Raw genomic sequence first — 23716 nt, 5'->3', positions numbered from 1 at the left:
GACCTTTGCATTCTCTCTTGCTACTTACCTGTAGAAAGCAATGGTACTTAGTAGCATCATATTGACTCCTATGAGCCAGATCCGTAACGAGGCGTGCAGCTGACACAGCAGATCGGACAGCGTCCAACCTTTGTGATAAAAGGTCATGGCCTGCAGGGGCAGAATGAAAGAGCAGTAGACTACGTCGGCCACGCTCAGGTTGCAGATCAGGATACTGTTGACGTTCATCTTCAGTCGGCTGGTCACGATGGCCAGGATGGTCAGTACGTTCCCGAAGGCTCCGAACACGGCGAGGACAATGGTCATGATGGTGGCCACTTCGAAGATGACCCCCGAGTAGCAGTGTATGCCGTCGCATGAGGCCGACGCATTGCCGATGCGGTCGTACTGAGAGATGTTAAGCGACCTATCAGTTCCTGTAGGCTGGACTATCTCGTAACTGGACATCATTGCTTGGTAGAGCCGTTCAATTAATGGAATACAATTAGGCGCTCACAATGTAAACGAAGCCACGTAACAATGGCATATGGTGGCTCCGTACAGGATGAATAGCGTTTTGTATTCAGCCAGCCTTGGGTTATGTTGATGAGCTTTCTCAAAGAATGTTATTTCAAAATGATTGGATCACCTCTTTACAAGAGCCAGAACAATGTCGCTCTCTTTTTGAGACGTACGCATCATTCTGTGTAAGATATAGAGCAAAAATATTCATATCAGTATAATGTTTGTACTTAAATAAAACAACAACAAATCATTAGAATACAAGAGGACATTCAAGGGACAGTCCGTAGTTAGTAGACGTGTCGCGTATCCATACTTCTACAAGATACACTTCCCTTGATTTGTATTTCATAACAAATTAGATCTATGTGTTCATTAAAAGCTAAATTGTAAAGTTATTTTGATCAGAAAGAGTTGTAGAATAAATTATACAAAATCGTTTGCAGTGTCTTAGAGATTCTCTTTATTGAAGATCTCGATGCAGACATTACTGCCAGGTGAATAAATCTTTGCCCTAATATTTCTACAATAGCTTCCCCTCAAGTGGCAAAACTTAAAAGTCAAGACTAAATGCCTGCGCTTTTGGATCAAAGCCCTTTTTTCTCCCCACCTTCGCCTCTGCTTGTTTACCGGTGACGCAACTCCCGGGCGCCTGGTTCTCTCAGCAGGTAGGAAAAATGTCTCCCCATGGCGTGTCAGCGATGTTATAGCTAGCACCCGAGCTCAAGGGTTCTCAAACGGGAATATCCTGTTAAGGTGGTTATGTTATTGGGAACAGTGGAGGTTTATGTGGAAAGGAAACAGAGTTGAACGTCCATTCAAGGCCAGGATGTGGCTATTAGGGCAGTTGTCGCAAGCCATGATTTACATTGCATCGCAGAATAGTATTACGAAACCTGCCTAAGCAACTTCTAAGAGTACACTATATCTAGTTCAATGTATTTGTTATGAAGCTCACTAACCACATAAGTTACTGGTTTGTATTACAAACAGAAGGTATAAATAAACTGGAGATTAGAATAAAATGCTGAAATAACAGACTGAGCTGATTAAATATGTAGAACTTGGCTGCAAAATAATGAAATCAAAGTTATGGCTATAAATAGCATTCCTGATTTATTTTATAGTAGTTTTTAGCATCTATCTTTTCCACACTCCTCTATGTCTAGTTAGCTAGTATACTTGTTTACAAAGCAGTCGGATTGCAGGGTTTGAGAATCTTGGCTAAAAGAAAAAATGAAACATGTTAGACATTCCCATTGTCTGATCCCAAAAACTATTAGTGTTACACATCCTCCATGAAATGATGCTATTCTGATTAACCTTCAGTTTGGGTAATGTTATATGACCTTGTACTTGATCACTTTGTGTACTGTAAGAAATCGATGCTAGCTTCAGTCTGTATGCCAGACTGTTGATTTGGAATGGCGTTTAGTTTTGGCTTGCATCAATACCCAATTTAGCCAAATAGTAAATGAGATGTCGGCACGGTAATTGTGACTTGACTTTTCTCGGATTCGGAAGACTATAAAATGTTGCTGTTATAACTAAAAAAATAAAATCCGTTTGTCAACTAAGAAAATGTTATTTCCTCTTTTATCTCAATACTTTAGAACACTGTCCACTTTACTTTTTATATACAAGACCTTTAAAACTTGTTCTACAAATGATGTGTGCATATTTAAGAAACAGTTTACTATTTTCAATGTTAAAATCATATACGTTTAGTTTGACAAGACGTTTAGCACAGTGAACATTTTGAACGCGATACATTCAATGGTAAACGCGGATTTTCATAACGCATTTAATTGTTGGCATCAAAATGTTACAGACAGACGGACGGATGGACAGATAGGTAACACAACAACAGATTGCCGTTTAGAGCTCCGCCAAAAAAAATGTACAATGATGAGAAAATTGTTTTTGTTTATAAAGAAAAAAAGTAAAGTTCCCCTTTCAGACCTTGTAATCTATATGGCAGATGATGTTAATGTCAACTGTTTTTTTTTTTAACGAGCAGAGTGTTATGTGGCCAGCACAACGAGTAACCGCCTATACTTTCCCCAACTAAAGTCAGGTACCCATTATGGTTGTGTGGACTGAGGGGCGCCCTAAAAATCCTGAAATTCAAATTCTTGTCTTCACCGAGATTCGAACACAAGACCGCAGGTTCGGAGGTCAAGCGCTTAACCACTCAGCCACCGCATCCCCTTGTTTAAAGTAAACAAGTTTTTAAAGTTTGGTTGTAGGTTTCACTTGATATTATACTAAACGACATCTTTAGCAGTTTAGTCTTGTTAAAAATTGTCGTATGGTGTGTGTGTGTGTGTGTATAGTGTGAGTGAGTGGCTTCTTGTGTTCGTTTTCAGCCGTGACCAAAGTACTGGTTAAAGCATTGGCGCTGAGTGGCATATGAGCTGAATGAACATGTCACGGTGACCAAACATCTTTCAACACAGAGCTGGACAAACGTAAACCAAAAGCCGCTGCCCTATTGAATTGCTCTGAAGTCTGGTGAGAAGACGAACATTTGTTGTCTTTACAATGGAGAGGTACTGTAAGTAGTTCAAGAACTCATGTCTTCATATCAACAACCATGGATACGACATTTGATGTGATACTTTTTGTATTTTATGTAGACTTCGAGATAAAGATACTTGGATCTATCACTGTATGTATATGAAGTCATTTAAATGAAGATATTACACATATTACAGACTCTGCTGGCATGGAATGTATGTAATGGAAAAGGTATTAGCATAGCGGCAAAGAGACTTGCCAGACAATGAAAACTAGAAGAAACAGCGTTATCTATTAGATAGACACACGACTGAAACATTTTCATGCAGGAATTTGGCAAACCCCTCCACTCTTCAGACTGGGGTAATTAGTCATAAAAGATTCAGCACTAAACAAAGTGAAAGACACCAATAGCACAGAATCACTTCAGCGCACCCCATTGAGTCAGTCGGAAACATATATGTATGCAATTCTAAAACTGTTATTGAACGGAGTCTCTTGGGATAGACCACTCTGAAGATATTTAAGAACCTTATTAGAATAATCAAAGATGCAAATCAATATGTAAATACGTTGATAACTAAGAATACAATCATAAGGTGACACAGTATAATGATTGTAGTAGGTTAATGGAAGTGTATTTCTAAAAATGTTTGTAGATCAATATCATCGATTTCTAAGTCCGTGTCAACTCGCTACGTTCACTGACCGCTACATTTTGTTTTTGCATTAGCGAACTCAGTGGACTGAGAGCCTCCTTCCCATCACGCAGTGGACGTGGGTCTATTGAAGCGTAAAGATGTTTCAACGCCGCCACCTTGTGGTCTGTTGGGCATTCAGTCTCCTGTGACACTCATGTATGAGTGATGATATTGTCAAACCCATTCATGTCAGTGTCAATACTTGGCTTGTCTTTTCTTGAATCTTATCTCTTCATCCGTGCTCGATATAGAATTATAAGATTCACTAATACCACACACAAAAACAAAAACATTCCAGGCCACCTAATTAAAGGATGGACTTCAAAAATTAGCATACTTGGGACAATCAAGCTCTGCAGCAGTGTAGTCTTAGCTTGGGTTTGTAGTTGGCTAGTTTAATTAGATGAATTAATGAGCCGAAAGAGCAATAGATGTGTATTAAGATGTACTTACAATAAAAATCGTCTCTCATTGCGCCTGACGGTCTGATATAAAATGAGTATTAGTTAATTATTTGATGAATGCTATCAACATATAAATATTCAAATGAGGAGGGGTAGAAAGTATATGCTAATTCAAGAAGGTAACGAAATTCCAAGATCCTGGCGAATACAATTAAATACCACCGCCATATTGACCCAGACAAATAAATTGATTAGAGATACGACCGATAAAAAAGACATACATACGTAACTAAGATTACAAACTGTCTCTCTTTCACACACACACACATCTAAAATACAGTATCAGTAGCATGGTATGTCTGAAACACAAGCCGAAATTCCATAAAAACTAATGGGCAGAAGAAGTACGCATGTACTTCATAGTATTCAATTGTTGATCTACAGGCAACAGTGTTGAAGAAGGCAAACATACATCTCTGGCATTACAGATCTGTCGAGTGGAATCATAGATCTTGACTTTTCAACTTGACTCCTGCAAGCATCAAGGGATAAGCGATACAGTAGGGCAGTGACAAGCAGCGACAAATGTCTTGAATGTGTTCCTCGTAGCTTTGCCAGTGTTTGCAGTTTAAACTATTGTACCGGAAACATCTGCTCCTGTCAGCAAAGGGTTCGAATCAATAGCGCAATATCTTCAATGATTTTCAGGATACGAATGTTTAGAGAACCTCTGAAATGTTGACTTAGTTCAAGTGCTAGTTGCATGGCAGTACTTAGGTCAAAGTGACTTTCTAGTTGATAACTTCTAACTTTTGAAGGTCGCTCTAATCTCTGGAGACGAGCTTATACAATGATTCACTAGTCAGGTGATATTGGCCGCCTATGTATAACACATGCGAATAGAGCGTAACTATTTCATGTGATTTAGCCAACTAATTACAAAAGACAAAATCTACTTGTAAAACTGTTTGAAACTGCTTAAAAGGTTACTGTTTATTAAAAATGTATTGCAGTGTTTCCCAAACTGTCTTCCTCGGAACCCTTCCACGATCCACTGAATTAATTAACTAGAAGGGCATCACGTAAATTAATTTCGCTTTTAAAAAAATTAGCAGTGTTCCTCTAAATACTCAGAAGGTGCGAAGTGTTCCGTTACGGAAAACGTTTGGGAGACACTGATGTATTGGATACCACTTATCCCCATATTCAGCTAACTTTCAAGTAGATCATGAAAACATTCTGCTGAACTTTTTGCTAAATTTTAGATCTTCATGCAGGGCCGGTCTTAGGCTACTGCAACCTATGCGGTCGCAGTGGGCCCCGCGTTTTCATAGGCCCCGCTCTAATTCTAGGTGTAATTATTAAATTGCATAATATATACGAAAACGTAAAAAAAAGTCATGGAAATCTCCTGAATTTATTAAAATCTGAAAACTCATAACAATCTCCTGAAAAATAATCGAAATTGTCATTTGTCGGGGTCATTCATTGAGGAAAACGTCAATCCTACGCGCGATAAAAGAAAAAAGGCATTGTCAGCTTTCATGTAATAAAATGTTATAATCGGGCGAATTTTCAACTTAATCGGAAGTTACAATTCTTTATTTACTTTTAAAGCCACTGGCATATAATTATGCCATAGGTTGCACGGTTTGTAAATTAAAGTTAATTAGATCGCAATTTTATTCTTGGTAAAAGAATAAATTAAATTCAAAGTAAATTTTTTTTCTAATACAAAATCTTAATTTACACTTATTATCCATATTCCCACCCCGCGCAATCAGTTTCGCATAGGGCCCTGCAATTGTTAGGACCGGCCCTGTGTTCATGGACCGTAATTCCTTGACTATTTACTGGTGTCAACACTGTCCTAGCTCTAAGAATATCAAAAGACGCTGAGTAACTTCCCCTGCATCGTGACATAGAACAGCCACGGGAAGTGCACTCTATAGTCTATGCTGATTTATACCAGAAGACAGCTTTAGTTCAGTTGGTTTTTATCATTATGTCAATTAATAGTTGCTGTATTGCTTTTTTATCTGTCTTAGTGTCTTGTTGCTATCAGAGATGGAAACCTAAACCTATTGCTTGAAGTCACTTGGATAGTTTCCAAAGGGGGAGTGACTCAGGGGAACTTCACGTGTAAAACTTTAGCGTCATCTTTGTTTTGTTGTGCATTGTAGAAACCAAAGAAAGTCTGTTGTATGATTTAGAAGTTTGTAATGCTATATTTGCCAAAAGGGAAATCATTTGTATAAAGAGGTAGTGAAATAGTCCTGTTGAAGCTTAATTTAAGTTTCTTGTTGTTTGCCTGGTAGTGCGTTCTGCGCGCTGGACCAAGGCCAATCGTCAAAGTAGGCCTAAATACTGACCTGTGACGTCACAACCTGTGATCAGTGGAGCCCAATATCTCTTTGCCACGTCACAGGTCAGTGTTCATACCTATTCTCTTGATGGGTCTCGGCTGGACTGTCATTCGGTCGTCTCGATGGTCCCGGGTTCATACCTGCCCGCCGCCATCCCCCGTCGTCCTGCGGGAGGTTTGGACTAGGAAGTAAATTATCTTCAACTCAGAAGAAACATCCGAAACATGTCAAACAAACAAAACTTTAATCAGTTGGTCTCTCATAGAGACACAGTAACAATAAAAAATAAGCATGTAAACCAGGACATTAAACAGTTGTTTCATTGGCCTAAATGTGAGCTCTAAGTGGACTATGTACTTTCCGGCCAGTTTCTGCCACAGTGTTATCACTTGTTATTCACTTCATTGCTTCCTCTTTGTCCTGTTTTGGAAGAGAAACTCTTCAATAGTTGTTTTGTCTCTGAGAAACCTTGCGCCATCTCACAGATCAGATTTAGTCATTGGGTTTCATGGTCAAATGTGACCAGGCAGTTTGAGTTAAAAATGACCATTAGGCAGTTATTGACGTCATCAAACCATGGGATTTTTTTCTTGTCTCTTCTTTAAAATGTCAAAGCTCACACAAATGAACTCTACTGGTCAGTCGAGGTGGACAGCGTTACGTTTAACCAAGCTCATCCTTTATGTTTCGTAGGGCTAAGGAGACAGCTCTCTATGTAAAACAGTCCCTGATGCTCATCAGACCGACTGAAGTAAATGTCCTTTGAGAAGTCCCGCTGGTCAAGTGGGGCAAATAAACGCCGCGACTGCTCTAGTGATGGAGTTCCCCTCTTAATGGACTCGTGTGGACATCGTGACGTCATTATCTAGGGTAGTTAATACAATAAATACTACAGCCTATCACCCCTTGATATACTTCCAGATTATACGACCTCTCGCCTAGGGCCCTCCTTCTTTCATAGTAGGTTGGCAGTTGTCACTCATTTTCCACGATAGAAACATGCAGATTTTTAATAAACTTCATTGGAAGGCAAATATGTGACACTTTTTTATTCTAGCGGTGATCTTCGAAGAGTTAAACAAAAAAAAAAAAAGAAATATGTGTAGATTATTATAGTATCACTAAAGGACGAAGAGGGTACACGTAGATTAATATGTTCAGAGTTATCAGGTGTTATTAAATAAGAAAAATAAATCTTTCTCTAATTAGCGTGATTTCTGTTACCAAGAAATTTGTATTTATTGATAGTGTATGCTTTATTATTGAAAGTCAATGTGTCTCGGAGCGTTGTGGTCCTATTTTGTGTCACACATCTTCAACTAGTATCATCTAGATCTATTCATTTGATCCAGTGCTTCTCAAGCTTTCTCATTCTAACAGATTAATCTTTTACAAATGTGCTCCCATGCATTTACAAGTCGAAAGACTATAGATAAAATCAGAACCACTTTTTGTTGTTGTGCGCACAATTGTTGTGTGTCTTATAGATAATTGAGTGAACGCAAAGAAAACTATTGACTCTTGTATAGCTCAAGGAAAGTTTGAACAGGAGAAACGCTTTACACCTATAGTCTGACCTTGTGACCTAGTTGTAAAGCTCTTGGCTCCCGAACTTTCTCGAGTTGGTATCCCCGTGATAGCTGAGATTTTCTAGTCCAAGTTTTAGCTCCTTTTCTGAGATAAGTTAAGAAAAATTTAAAGTCTTGGCCAAATGGCACAACTGTAAACCTCAGAAACAGATGAGATTTTATGACACCTGACACGATGACCGTTGGTTTTCAAAAGGATTTTTTTCCAAAATGTCCGCCCCAAAAAAACTTGTTCTTCCATGGAAATCTTGTTGAACGCGTAGTTCCTATATCGCTGTTTATGAACAAATTATTTGATATTATTCTAAATGAGTTGTTATCATTTCATGAAGAGCGATATTTCTAATATTTTAATAACTACACTTCTTTGAGTGGAAGAACGAACCCCAAATCAATTATCATCTCTCCTTTTGAGTACATTCATTTACCGGATAATTCCACCTGCCTCCGAATAGTCTTCTAGAATTTTCTGAGCTGTTTATATCAGTATTCACAAAAAAGGAAACACCAGAATGAGTGACCTCATACCAGCCAAAGCCTCCGCTGGTAAATGAAATGACATAGACCACAACATCGACCTTAACATATTACTCGCGACAATGGACCATATTCTAAGAAGGCGGAATAAATCTCTTGGGAGACTAGTAAACATGCTGGCCCAGAAGTATGGTTTAACACAGTAACAGAGAACATGATTCTTTTCCCTCTGGAGGAACACTGGATAATACGTTGTGGCACTGACAGCCATCCCAGAAGACTACACTACACTTAAGCCTGTTACTGTGACTGCGTATGCACGCGCCATATATTTAGCTTCTGTGAGCAGTTGTCATTTAGAATAAATAATTTGGGTGCTTGAGCAGCGGAGACTTCAGATTTGCAGCTCTTCATATGGTTCGATTAAATCGATAGGTCAGACCTGTTATTGTCTCTTGATCGTTTCGAGTACTTGAGGTTTACTAGTGGACATTTCGACGATACATTTTAAATATCGTAAGCTCATGTTTATTTAATGTTTCGTCTTTTAAAGATCTGGTATATGTTATTTAAGCTATAAATTACTGTAACATTAAAAAAAAAAAAAAAGAAAGCGATGTGGAGCAATGTAGGGCCGTTATAAGGTAACATTTAGAAAAATAAAAGTAAATGAGAATAGGAAGATATGGAGAGGTCTTGCAATCCATAGAAAAACTGAACAATCTCAATGGCATCATATTGAATACTAATTTAAACAAAAATCATAAAGCTTTTAATTAATAATTAACATAATTTTTACACCAAAAGTATCGAAATGGCTATTCGCACATAGAGGTGAATTTCTATAAAGATCACTGTTTTGTATTTCATGTTATTGTTAACGCTGAGGGGGACAATTGTAGTCAAATTGACTTTGCATTTGTTTTTGTTTGAACCAATAAAATTACATTATCTTAGCTTAAAAATACAGTAACAAATGAACTAGCAAAAGATCTTTTATATTTCTTTAAAGAAAAAAAACTATACATCTTTTTTTGCTTTTTAAAAAATTAATTAACATTGCATCACATTAAATTCGTATCATCATTATTTAGTATTACTTGAAGACACATTATAAATCAAAACACTCCAGTCTTCATGTCTCACATATCGATTGTCAACCTGATGGGTCATTATCTTTAGCCTGGATGGACAGAAGTGCCTGGAGGGAATAGGGCATTCTCTTCACGACCGATTTAACAAGGCGTTATGTACTTGAGAAATGTCAGGGAAAGGACAGTAGGCCAACTGCTAACAGCTTTTCTTAGTCGACTATCACTAAGTCCATAATAGATAATAATTAAATTTCCATAGCGCTTTGAACACGACTAATGTAGAGGCCTAAGGGGCTCTGGGGACATAGAAGACATAAAACAGAGCTTGTAAAAAACACTAGACTAACTTTTGAATAGTTGGTTCTTTGTGGTTTTGTCTAGCGGTAATTAAAGAGATAAATAATTCTTGTTCATGGTTTTCTCTAGCGTATGAAGTAACTAGCGGGAACGAAGCGAGAGCTAGTCTGCCAAATCTGGTCTCTAGTCATTCATGGCGACCCACCAGTAATACACCCCCCCCCCACCACCACCAAACCCTTTTTTTTCGAAAAGAAATAAGACATAAGAGTTAGCAACAAATCAGCACAGACTGGACACAAACTAAACAACTTTGAAATCACGAATTATATATTACTGGTCTCTTCTCTTATTGCTTCACTAGACACTTTCCTTCTAGACTCTCTCAATCTAGCAGATGAACATTGTGTGGAAACTTTAGGGCTATGTTCTGATCCTGTGTGGAAACTTTAGGGCTATGTTCTGATCCTGTGTGGAAACTTTAGGGCTATGTTCTGATCCTGTGTGGAAACTTTAGGGCTATGTTCTGATCCTGTGTGGAAACTTTAGGGCTATGTTCTGATCCTGTGTGGAAACTTTAGGGCCATGTTCTGATCCTGTGTGGAAACTTTAGGGCTATGTTCTGATCCTGTGTGGAAACTTTAGGGCTATGTTCTGATCCTGTATGGAAACTTTAGGGCTATGTTCTGATCCTGTGTGGAAACTTTAGGGCCATGTTCTGATCCTGTGTGGAAGTTTTAGGGCCATGTTCTGATCCTGTGTGGAAACTTTAGGGCTATGTTCTGATCCTGTGTGGAAACTTTAGGGCTATGTTCTGATCCTGTGTGGAAACTTTAGGGCTATGTTCTGATCCTGTGTGGAAACTTTAGGGCCATGTTCTGATCCTGTGTGGAAACTTTAGGGCTATGTTCTGATCCTGTGTGGAAACTTTAGGGCTATGTTCTGATCCTGTGTGGAAACTTTAGGGCTATGTTCTGATCCTGTTTGGAAACTTTAGGGCTCTGTTCTGATCCTGTGTGGAAACTTTAGGGCTCTGTTCTGATCCTGTGTGGAAACTTTAGGGCTATGTTCTGATCCTGTTTGGAAACTTTAGGGCTATGTTCTGATCCTGTGTGGAAACTTTAGGGCTATGTTCTGATCCTGTGTGGAAACTTTAGGGCTCTGTTCTGATCCTGTAGGGTGATAAGAATACGCTGACATGGCTGTTTAGAGTGTAGACTCCATTAGTGCTCTGCACGAATGTAAACAGTACCCCTCCTTATGGAGTCTGTCACCCATATTGAGTGTTTCATGTCACGTAGAACGATGAGGGGACTGCACTTCAATAATAATCACGACTTTCAAACTAAAAAATCTGGACATACTTCTAAAGTTTTTATCTCAGTTGTACCATTTGCATCTATACTTTACGCATCACTACAATGAATGCAATTGAGTTCAAGTACTTTGAACTACGTAAAACGAACAGTGAAAATATACTTCAAAGGGCAAATCACCCCACAAAAAAAAAAACAACTATTTCATATTTACAAACTGAACACAAGTTTGAATGTTGGCTATCTGATCTGATTGCCCCCCACAAAAAAAAAAAAAAAAAATTAAAGATGCAAGAAGCAATTTGATACTATACACTATACTAAAGTGAAAACAAATCCTAATACCAAGAATATGTACTTTGATCAGAAGGTATAAGTCATCGCTATACTTAAAGATGCAATATACATTTTGAAATGACTTACGAACTAATAACATTGAAATATTACAGTCTGGAGGTCAGCACATCGTGATGTTCTTCCTTCTATCTCACATCGTGATGTTCTTCCTTCTATCTCCCATCTTGATGTTCTTCGTTCTATCTCCCGAATTCTTTTCTTTTCTTAGTTATCATCAGGCAAAAAAAGTTGTTTGTGCTTTTTTTAAAATTTAAAATGTTTTATGATTGAATAATTGACGTTTCTGCAATCTTGGAAAATGTAGACATGGATGATGCTTCTGAATGGAAATTTCGACTCGACAAATTGTCCATTTCAAAGTGCAAACAGCAATCTAGAGGCTGTCTACACAATGTTTATATTATTGTCTTATAAAACCAAAAGTACTGAAAAGATGTCTCGATGTGTAACTTGTGTTTATGATCTCATTAGATAGAACTAAATCAAATCTGCTATTATTTAGTGTGCTAGTTGCTTTGATGTGAAATGAGATTTTGATTGTTTTTAAATTTAATACAATGTCTGTCAAATAATTTTGGATTCCTAAAGTACATCACAATGTGATGGCTATTGAGGTATTAGCGTCACTGGCAGCATTGTTGACCAGTAATGCCATTTTCCCAAAGATAAATACAATTGAAATGAGATTATGTTTAAATAGTGTCTGTATCTAGGGTTAGGGTTATCCTTGAGTATCCTTTTGATAAAGAGATCAGTGCCATTATTCTCTGGACAGTTTTGAGGACGCTAATGGTCTTATTTTACTCTATTCTAGTATCACGAATCAAATCTCTCTAATTACTGTGTACGTGTATGCATAACTAAACACATGCCTAATGTTGTGAAAATCCCAGCCTACTTGATCTACTTACGCTACTTCCTGAAGTAGAGCCTATGGCCTGGCATGGAATACAAAACAGTTTTTGGTAATATTATGTGGAAAGTTGTTATATATTTTTTTTTAAATCGAAATGTATCCACGTGGCTTGAAAATGTATAACCACTTCGAAACGCTGCCTGGAATAACGCTTGTGTTACGCTTTAACAAAAGAAGAAAAAAAAGAGATTATATATTGGCAGCGCTACGAGTATCTTAATTCAACTACAATTTTAGAAAGTATAGAATCACTCTCTAATAAAACAAAACATTGTATAAGGAACTGAAAGTGTTCCATTCGAATTCAGATAAAGACTAGAACTATTGGCTAATCGCTTATGGCAAACTTCTCAGATGCCACCTCCTCATTGATTGTTCTTAAGATATGGGATCACAGCGTACAGAGCTAGCTATAGTCACAGTATAGTGGCATGTAGACCAGAGCGTACAGGGCTAGCTATAGTCACAGTATAGTGGCATGTAGACTAGAGCGTACAGGGCTAGCTATAGTCACAGTATAGTGGCGTGTAGACTAGAGCGTACATGGTATGCTATAGTCACAGTATAGTGGCATGTAGACCAGAGCGTACAGGGCTAGCTATAGTCACAGTATAGTGGCGTGTAGACTAGAGCGTACAGGGCTAGCTATAGTCACAGTATAGTGGCATGTAGACTAGAGCGTACAGGGCTAGCTATAGTCACAGTATAGTGGCGTGTAGACTAGAGCGTACAGGGCTAGCTATAGTCACAGTATAGTGGCATGTAGACCAGAGCGTACAGGGCTAGCTATAGTCACAGTATAGTGGCATGTAGACTAGAGCGTACAGGGCTAGCTATAGTCACAGTATAGTGGCGTGTAGACTAGAGCGTACAGGGCTAGCTATAGTCACAGTATAGTGGCGTGTAGACTAGAGCGTACAGAGCTAGCTATAGTCACAGTAGAGTGGCGTGTAGACCAGAGCGTACAGAGCTAGCTATAGTCACAGTATAGTGGCGTGTAGACCAGAGCGTACAGAGCTAGCTATAAAGCATGAAGACATGAATGCACTGAACATGTTATAGAAGGTTAGGGTTAGGGTTACAATTATTAATTATTATTAGGAACAACTAAGAACATGTGTATTTTGCAGTATTGTTGTATATTTACAATGAAAGTTGTTTGTGTATTTCAAATTGAGTACATTTGTTAATATGTAATCAGAATCGACATTATATTCTATCATCAAAACATCCATTACAATTCTTTGATACACATTAGGTGTTACTTACACGCTATCTATTTGTATAGGATGACATTTCCAAGTTCCGTACGACACTCAGCAACTACGCACATGACGGCACATTATACATCCTCATTAATGCTAGCTAGCTCCCGGCTGTGACATTGTCTACATATGACTATATATTTTAATAAACCACAGTTACAACGAATTGAGATGCACTAAACTCTATTGTTAGTCAATCACGCTTCGTGTTTGCTTGTAAATAAAGTGTCTCCATTGAGTCAAGGTCGAAATGAAGCGGCTGTCACAGGCAGTCCAGCGTAATTGTATGTAACAGTTTGATGCCTGCACATTAGACTAAGCAGGAGAGAAAACAGCCATATTTGATCGAGGGAGAAAGAGGAATCTCGATAACTAGTTTTTGTGATGACATCAATCTCCAATCTCTTACTTAATCCTTTTCTTTTTTTTTAAACCCATTTCTGAAATGGTTTAATTCTTGCTTTGGCCTGCGAGTATGTTTGTATAGGTTTGTAGTCTCTCGCTTCTCTTGCTGCAGAAATGAGTGAAATTGCAGCACATCTGTCACTAATTCTGTTTTGCGGACATTTCCTCCTGTGACGTATGTTTATCTTTTATCCAGTTCTCACCCCCTACCCCCTTTACGTCGCGCGCACAATCACATGCTCAGTGAAATGTTCCAACCAGTGCGTCTTATTTATAAAAGATAAAAAAAAACGAGGTCTGTGATCGGCGCCCAGAGATAAACCTTTGTCTTTGAACAGCTTCAATTATTAATGTTTTCTTCTTTAGACAGAGCATCTCAGCCCGAGGATCTACTCGCATGTGTGTTTGCCTTATTGTTGTTGTTTTTTTTTACTACTTAATTTAAAAGAGGGGCGGGGATGTTTTGTGAGGATCCGGTGACGGTGTAGCCAAGTGAGATTTCATAGAATGTTTGTTTCGCCGACAGTCTATGTTCTCTTATTTTGTTCTTAGGGTCAGTATAATGTCTCAACTGAAGAGGTTTTCCTGAAATAAGGCGTTACAGTTTAAGTTTGAAATGAGATTCTTAACTTACTTCACTTGTAGTTAGCGTAATTATAGAATTAACCTAAATAAATTGTTGCTCGTCAAAAGCCCAGGCCTTCAAGTTAACTGTGAGATGTGACACTATTACATCCTTATAGATCTACTTAATAGACTTCTTACTGTTCATTGTACAGGAACTACAGTTACAGATACTTTTTGTCGGCTCTTGACCTAATTTTTTTTTTTACTTGAGCAGTTGTTCTGTAGCAGTCCCGCGTTAATACCGTCAAGAGAGACAACTTACTCTTTTGACTTTGCCGGTACATATATTCACAGCAATGTACGAGCTTCATAAACCGTCACGACAACTGTATAGATTGGAGACTCGTTTTTTTTTTGAATTAACAACAAGAAAAACATTTTAAAATACTGTAGAAAAAAAAAAAGCTTACATTAAATATAATTCTATTAATAAGCTTGGATCAGACATGTTGGATGGACCTAGACTTAATAAATGTATGCGATTAGAAATATTTTAACCAATTGGTTCTGTTTAGCGTTTAGCTTTCTCACTGCGCTATGATCGTGTCACAGTCTGGACCAGTTGGGAAAAGGGGAGGGAAGAAGGGGGGTATCTTGGTGAAAGTTTACATGCTTGTTTTTAAATGCATAAAAAAAATTCACTCTGGGCTCACGAGTCCACCACTGTCAAGTACGATTTATTTCCCTTTGTTCAGAAGCCCAACAGAATAACTAATTACCAATAGTTAAGTAACTAATTGGCTTTTTTTAAAATTGAATCTGTTGTCAGGTAAAAGAAATAATTGTGCAAACTGTCAGATTAATCCGAGATTGGTTGTGAGAGAAATAAAGTGTACACACTTTTTACCAGACAGAGTGATTTTATATAAGCTTTGTAAAAATAAGTCAAGGAAATAACTGTCCAAGTTTTAAATCTATTACAGTCTCGCTTTTATTGAAAACTATCTTGTTCTCTCTTTTTTTTTTGCCATTTTAGTTGGGGCGTGGACGCTGAATTGTCAAACCCTGGTCTTCTGAAATGAGGAATCTCGAGCTTCAATCCCGTGAAAGAATGGGATTTTGAATTATAAGAACTTTAGGATGCCCTCGAGACTACTCAATCTGGTGGTCGTTATGCTGGCCACATGCCATCCTTGTTAGCTGGCGGCCAAAGAAGCATTCTTCACACCATTAGCCCCATATATAGAATGTTTATCTAATTAAATACACATACGATTTAAAACTAGCAGTCTAGCCTTAACTGCTCATCCTATTTCTTCAAAGTGAGATTCTGAATAGCGAAGAAATAGGCAACTAAGCTGCAAACAATAAGACGCCACCAAGTGTCAGTAGTAGAGGGCAAGCTACTTGGGGAGTGTGAAGAAGCTCTTCGACGAGGGAAGGAAATGCTAGAAATCGGATACGTTATTTTTTTTTTCTGTGTAAAGAGACTCCATAAGATGATTGTATGTAGAAAGATGAAAAAGTCACTATTGAAAGTTTTTGTTTTAGTAGTAGTAATACAGCGTGGGATGGTTTGCTTACGGTTCATTCTTATTGTTTTATTAAATATTTTCTCTTCTTAATCAATTCCTGATATTTTTTGAATCATCGATGGTCATAATCTTGTCTTTCCATAAAGTCCATGTCAGTAGATCGAAAGCACTATCTACAATGCATTTCAACCAATGTGTAGCATCTACGTGAAGGTAGCCTAGATCCACTTCCTTGACACGCCCACTCGTGAGAGACCAGATTACCACAGTGGATTGTCTTCTCGTCTCCTGGGAATCTGTGCGCATTTGCAGACCAGGGGCGATTAATTCATTTCGACATTCCACATCGTGTTAGCGAGGATTAAATTCGACGTAGGTGGGTGGCCGCCCTTATGGGATATCAGTTTTTAACACTTACACATAACAGACACAAACACTAGGGAAAATCTTTTGTTTGGTTGGCAATCAGATACAATATACATGAAATGGAAAAAGAAATAGACGATATAGATGTGTTTATGAATAAGGTGAGTACACTTAATGAAAACGCTGGAGATGAATGTTTCCTAAGCTAAAGTTAAAAGTAGTGAGGGGGCACGGTGGCCGAGAGATAAAAGGATTGGCTTCCGAACAGAGGGGGTCTTTGAATCCCAGTTAAGACAGGGATTTTTATTCAGGATTTTTTGGACGCTCATGAGTTCACCTAACTCGCATGGGTACCTAGAGAACTAAAGGCGGTTGTGCTGGCCACATGACATCCTCGTTAACTTGACGTCACCTGCCCCCATAGATGTCAGAGTCTGAAAGGGTACCCTAAAAAGGAGGGTCTCTAGCTGAATAATGCACAATGTATCTCATCCTTGACTTTGTCTCTTATATGTTAGAGTTGAAAGGTTAGTTCATCACATTATATTCAGACACACAAATGTAAACGTCTAGCAACAGAGTAGACAAGATCTTCAACTAGATCTATTTACAGTACGCTCTAAGTCAGTGTGTCCCAAACTGTGTTCCACGGAACCCTAGTGTTCCGAGAGACCTGATTAGGTTTTCCACGAACTGCTAGAATAATTAATAAGTAGGCCACCACGTGATGTAATCTCCTAAAAAAAATAAGCAAAGTGTTCCGCTGAATACTCAGAATGTGCGAAGTGTTCGGTTAAGGAAAAATCAGGGAAACACTGGTCTAAATAGTTGTGTGAGTGATGTAAGCAACAAAACTGAGTTTGGAATAAAGTAGTTAAAAAAAAAAAAGAAGGGGGAATAACACATTTTGGTGTATTAGCATTATGTGTAGACCACCCAATACTCTCCCCTTTTTTATTAAGCGTTGTTGTTTTTTATAGATAAAAAGCTTATAGGCCTAATCCAACTTTCTATTTTAATTTAAATTATATTCGTGTATAATAACAATTTTGAAGATATCTTTTCAATTCAACATCATGCTATTTCAGCTAGAATTATGAATGGCAATGTCTTAACCCCCCCCCCCCGTTCCATAATTTTCTCACTTTCAAGATGGCTGAGAAGAAATGGACTTAGTGACAGACAAAACTTCATCCTGGTCCCAAGTAAAAGAACTAAAAGCTATAAGGCAAATGAAACAGCACATACCTTTCCTTTAGAGACATACCATTTCAAATGTAACCAGAGGAAAAAAAAACACAGGACATAGCTTACATTTCGTAGTTTGGTTTTGCGAAATGTTGGGGTGTTGGATGTTAGAGTGTCTGTGAACTGTGAACCACCACTTTACCCCGCCTACCGACCTACACGACTGTCCACGTTGTTTGTATTTATGACCGTGTACATGACACCAAACGTTCTTCTTCGTTAGAAGTGTCTTTTTTTTTTTTTTTTTTGCCCTAGGGAAGGAAATAAGGATTAATAATCTAGTAACTTAAAAGTCATTTAGTTTTAAGTGTGTTGTGTGAGACAGACTGTGTATGAGAGAGACAGTGTGTTTGAGAGAGAGAGATAGAGAGTGTGTTTGTGTGTGAAAAAGAGAGAGTGTGTGTGAGGCAGATGGATGGCGAGTTACAACAAGTAGTTTTTTAAAATGTATACATTTTATTTATTTATTGGCTTGTTGTTTTAATGAGTCAACATTGGTAGCTTTCCACCCCGTGGAATAAGTTTCATTTATAAATGTATTGTTTGCTATTTCGGCACTAGATGCTCTACATGTGAAGAAAAACGTATAGGAGTGTGCCACCAAAACATACGTGATGACTGAGGTGTGTATGTGCCTAGAACTGACAAATGTTTTAGGATGTCATTGTAGGTGTGTCACGTCACGAAACAGAATCCTACCATTTGTATTCAGGACATTCGCAAAGTAAAAAAAAAAAGCGTTTTACGTTTCAACCCCTGGTCACGACAGACAAGTCTGTAGAATTTTTAAAACAATGTTTTTAACTGTATCTTTAATGTGGAGTTTTTATTTGCAATCAGCGTTAAAGAGCCTTAGTCCATAGATTCTTGGGTCAAAACTTGAACTAAGGGAAATTTTTTGGTCCCCTCCCAAGGATTTGAAAAAAATAATATATTGTTTTCTAGACATGCCAAATAATGTCTCACAAGACAAAAGGCTAGTGTGTGTTTCGGCATGCTTGTAGTATGATTCATGCATCGTTAAGAATGCCCCATTCATCCCCATTATTGTTTATATTGTTTATATATACTTAATGTCAGTCTACGCAAAGTGCCAACATGTCAACATTCTTTTTGGTCATGTTACTAGAGTCCTGGTTTCATTCTTAGTAACTTGTTCTACCTCCGCGCACTATTAGTAGGCCTAATAGAGCCAGTGTGGCAAGCAAGTAATCGTGTAACTATTGAAGTATAGTCAGTGTGGCAAGCAATTAATCGTATAACTATTTAAGTATAGAGTCAGTATGGCAAGCAATTAATCGTGTAAATATTGAAGTATAGTCAGTGTGGCAAGCAATTAATCGTGTATTTATTGAAGTATAGTCAGTGTGGCAAGCAATTAATCGTGTAACTATTTAAGTATAGAGTCAGTGTGGCAAGCAATTAATCGTGTAACTATTGAAAAATTCGAAGCGGACTGTGTGGCTTAAGCTATTTGTAAACCTATCAAGGTTTCTAATCCCGAAAAGATTTTCTCCCATTTATTTCAGTACTCCACATGCCTGCAAAAGGGGAACAGAGTACTGAACGTGATTGTAAAAGTTGCGTTGTACAAAAGCTATTAAAAGATGGTAACATTTCCATAGATAATAGTTTTAGTATTTGTGTTTACAAAACCATTCTTGTGTCCTATATAAGATAATCACCTACACACCTGAACTTGGTGACATTTGGCACTATCATTGCCGCCACTGACCATGAGAAGAAAGGCACTGCACAGTATTCTATGTTGTCACTTGAATAAACAGTCGCAATGACATTAACACTATTGGATTATGCGCGTCATCTGGCATATTGACCGATGACCTGAACAAATGAAATGTGTGTTCCTGCAGGCACGCGCTCTCTCAGAGCGTAAATTTGCCGTAGGCTGTAGAGAAAGATAGCAAGGTTTGTGTGACTTGATGAAATTCCAAAGAAGACCCAAGGGTTGACCAGGAAATGTAACTTACTGATTTGATCAGTGGCTTAGAGAATGTGCCATACTCACTGTCGATGATCTTATCACTTGTCTGGACTAGATAAGGCCACCTCAGCCGCTTCAAGCCAAGGAGCAGCTCAGGAAAAAAGGTTTTATAATTTTTTACAAACTTTTCTTTTTACAAAGAAACGAATTCAACCCACACCACCTTATTAGTCAACTAAAATTGACTGACTGACAGAGTGAGTTTATAGAAGCTTTGTCAAAAAAAAGGGCTAAAATAGCGAGAGTGTAATCATATTTGAATGCAGGACATAGTGACATTGTCAGGGGATAAAGAAGTCAGTTCATTTATTTTGTTCTTGATATTTCGTATTATTTGTGTTACTGATTTCAACATCTTCCTCATCTAACATAAAAACAGACAAACAAATGTTACCAAATAGTTTTAAACATCGATCTTGTCCTATTTCTTCTTTGTCTTTGTCACGTCCTTACCAGCACATTTCAGTTTGAAGGCTCACTTTTTTTTTTTTATTTTTGGCTTAAGTTTTCTTTTCCTGTGTCTTCCCAAGTCTGAAACTCTAAACATTTAGTTGAGAATATCTGCATGTTACACGCGAGATCAAAAGAAAACATTGTCTCTTGATGTTGCTCTAGGAAATCTCATGGGAACAAAAGCATTGATCAATTATTGTTGTTCTCGTCAGCAAACCCTGTTTATGTTTCCCTTCCAGTATACAAATCTGAGATTGAAGAGATAATGTAGTATCATCTGTCTGCTGACACACCCCTTCCTATACCCATAGTTGTGACGCAATCTTTTATTTTGTATTATAAGCTTCTCGAAATTTTATTTTTTGGCATTTTTTTATAAGATCTGACGAAAGAACTGCCAGGATTTATTTCATTTCCGGTACATTTCCCGATTACTGGTTAAACAACGTGAAGGCCCGTATATTTAAGGCCTACACGTTTTGTAGACCCACACCTCGGGAAGCTCACATATCATGAGACTATTGTAGACCCACACTTCGGGAAGCTTACATATTATGTAGACCCACACCTCAGGAAGCTCACATATTATGTAGGCCTATATAATATGAAAGCTAACACATCTTGTAGGCCTTTCGATTTCTCTTCTTTTTTTAAGAAATTAAATATTGCAATCAAAACGCAAGTTAAGACTGTATGCCATAGTCTCGAAAAGATTTTTCTGCAGGAAACAGTACCAGGGAAAAGAAAGAGAGGCAGGCAAGGGAAATGATAGGACATGAAGTGGATTGGCCTGTGTATGAAAGAGACATACATTATAGCAAATGACAGAGAGGAACGGAGAGATAGTCGTCAGATCACGTGTGGTGCCCCGACGGTCCAACAGACAAAGTAACAGTTGAGATGGGAAAGAAATCCCATTGTTATGAAGTGCGTGTTTCTAATGTAACCATGTTGGTTGAGTACGCTGTACAGTTTCTGTTGAAACCACGATCTGGTCTGTCATAATGTGACTATAAGTCACGGCGGTGAAAGCGGAGACGAGGCCAGAGACGCGAGACATAAAGGACGTGTATTTTTGTAGTGAGTTAGATTTGGTTTAAATATCATTTCATTTTGTTATTACTAGATCCAACTAGATCTCATTTCAAATTGAGTCTATGTATATTTATAAAAAAAAAAAGTTATATTCAAGATTTTTTTTAACGGAAATCTGTTGAAGATTATTTAAATCTCTATACTTAGAAATGTATACGGTTTAGTTGTAGTAGCTATCTGAAGCTATAAGCAATGATCGAGCTCACAATACCCTTCAACCATCCTAGCTTTTTGTTTTGTCCAAAGCTTCTATCAACTCACTGTGTCTGTCTGGTACAAATATTGAACAGGTTATTTCTCTGACTTCCCATTCCCATAAACGTAGCACACTTATTCATTGTTTCTAACAAAACATAAACCAATTAATTAATTGCCAATTAGCTAATTAAATAGTAGTAATTAATCATTTTTTAATAGCAGAAAAAGAAAAAAATCTTACAGTATTGACATAAATGGATGTAAATGTGGAGTTATTCTCCTTAGATACATTTTAAAATATTTTTTTTTAATATGTCGCATGTTTAATTTTCGTTTTGCCTGTATTTAATGGTATACTCACTTAATTAATCAGTGGTATTACGCCCGCGGGGTTGGGGGGAGGTGCGAAGAAGTGGCGCCCCATTCCCCCCCCCCCCCCCCCGCCTCTGTGTGTTGTCTATAGCACAAGACACACACGTTGCTATCGGTGTAACTCTTTTGTTTCCTAGCCCTCATGTCAGCGGTTCAGATGTCAGCCCGAATTTGTCTGATTCATTTCTTCTCTCCTCCCATCCCCACCCTGTCTTACACATCTCCCCTTCACAGTTCCTTCTGCAAGTTTACAAGATCTGATTAGACGTGAAGGTCAACACCCATCCTCCCTCCCTACAAAACAGAAAAAAGGAAATTTAAACCAAACAAAAATTCAAACATGAAAGAGCTCCCCTCCCCCCCCCCCTCATTTTTTTTCTCTCTTTCCACGTTTTTTATTTTCAATCTGACAATTGAAATTTGTTGATCAAAAAGACTTCCGTTGGGGCTGGGAATACGGAACATGGTGTCCTGGAACAAAGCTAATTGACATCCAGTTTTCATTCTAAACAACATGCTACATTTTATTTCATTGAGAATGCAACGACATCTATTGAAGGGAAATTTGTATTCTTTGAATGAGATTATTTCACGTTTCCTTATTACAGATTTTGACTTTTACAACTGTAAATCAATTGAAATGTTGTTCATTTGAACTTTTTACCCATCACTTCAAAGTGGGTCATGTGTTATCTAAACACATAGCTCTAAACTTCTATTTGTAGGTGAAACCATATTGCCATTCCCTGGTATTCTTCGACTTTTTTTTAAATTGTAGTTATTGTAACTAGATACAACGTGTTTATGTTTGTCTTTCACAGACTCTGTATCTCACCCTGCATTGGAAGACTTACCCAAAACATTTGAAGCGGCCCATGCTCTGTATTCTATTAGTACGAAAGCGTTGGACTTCTAACCTACCATTAAATATGAATGTGCGCACAAATTTTGGCTATTAACAAACATAATACGTCCATCGTCACCAAAGGACTGAGTGTTGAAATAGTTGGAATACATATCTGCAATGAACATTCAAAATCATTTTTAAACAAACAAAATAAAAAAAAAAGCTTGTATATGGGAAATATCTTCACATTTACCGTCATGTCTCTTAATAATGCAAGATTATTCTCCGTTTCCTATATCAAACAAAATTTAATAATCACCTTTAATTAATTAATTAATTAATTGGTTAATGGTTTTTATTGATTCGTGTTTTATTACGGACAATGAATAACTGTGTAAAGTTTCAATTTATCCGAGACTGTGAAGTGGGAGAATTAACGTGTACAAAATTTTGTCCCAGACAGACAGACAGACGGAGAGAATTGGTATAAACTTTGTAATGACGTGCTCCTGAAAAGTTCACATTAACATTTTCAGAAGTTTCCTTTGGCATCCTCTTATTAGGAATACAATTAAAAATTCCATACTTTTTTTTTTATTGTGTCCTATTTTAGAGTTTATGAAGGTAACGAATGGGAGTTTGTATTAATCACAAACTCTAAGGCGACCTATTGTCATGCTTTCGGGCCATATCAATTTGCAACATTTGAAATTTTATGAAGACTTTCCCAAAATCCCTTATTTTAATTCGTATTTTTTTTTCTGTATGTGAAGGTGACAGACGGAACAACAGACAGCACAAACGCAATAGCGACTCTCCACT

At 37.7% G+C, this 23716-nt stretch overlaps 2 protein-coding genes across 8 annotated transcripts in view; one reads left to right on the top strand and one right to left on the bottom strand.

Moving 5' to 3' along the window:
- Positions 1-23716, top strand: part of LOC106063065 (histone deacetylase 6-like) — a 189063-nt gene that overhangs the window by 80306 nt on the left and 85041 nt on the right. The gene's annotated exons all lie outside the window — the stretch shown is intronic.
- Positions 1-23716, bottom strand: part of LOC106063066 (G-protein coupled receptor moody-like) — a 35037-nt gene that overhangs the window by 10770 nt on the left and 551 nt on the right. The window contains exons 1-3 of one of the 4 annotated variants that reach the window (XM_056025931.1): positions 17925-18157; positions 13808-14793; positions 29-682 (exon numbers count right to left, since the gene is read on the bottom strand). In XM_056025931.1, coding sequence (XP_055881906.1) covers positions 29-450 — 422 coding nt within the window. In that variant the 5' untranslated portion in view covers positions 451-682; positions 13808-14793; positions 17925-18157. Of the gene's footprint in view, positions 1-28; positions 683-13807; positions 15017-17924; positions 18158-23716 lie in introns of those variants that run through there. The other 3 variants (XM_013221380.2, XM_013221378.2, XM_013221381.2) reach the window with 3 other exon arrangements.

This window comes from Biomphalaria glabrata, chromosome 4, assembly GCF_947242115.1.
Source record: "Biomphalaria glabrata chromosome 4, xgBioGlab47.1, whole genome shotgun sequence".
Taxonomy (NCBI): domain Eukaryota; kingdom Metazoa; phylum Mollusca; class Gastropoda; family Planorbidae; genus Biomphalaria; species Biomphalaria glabrata.
This window is presented reverse-complemented; position numbering and strand designations above follow the sequence as displayed.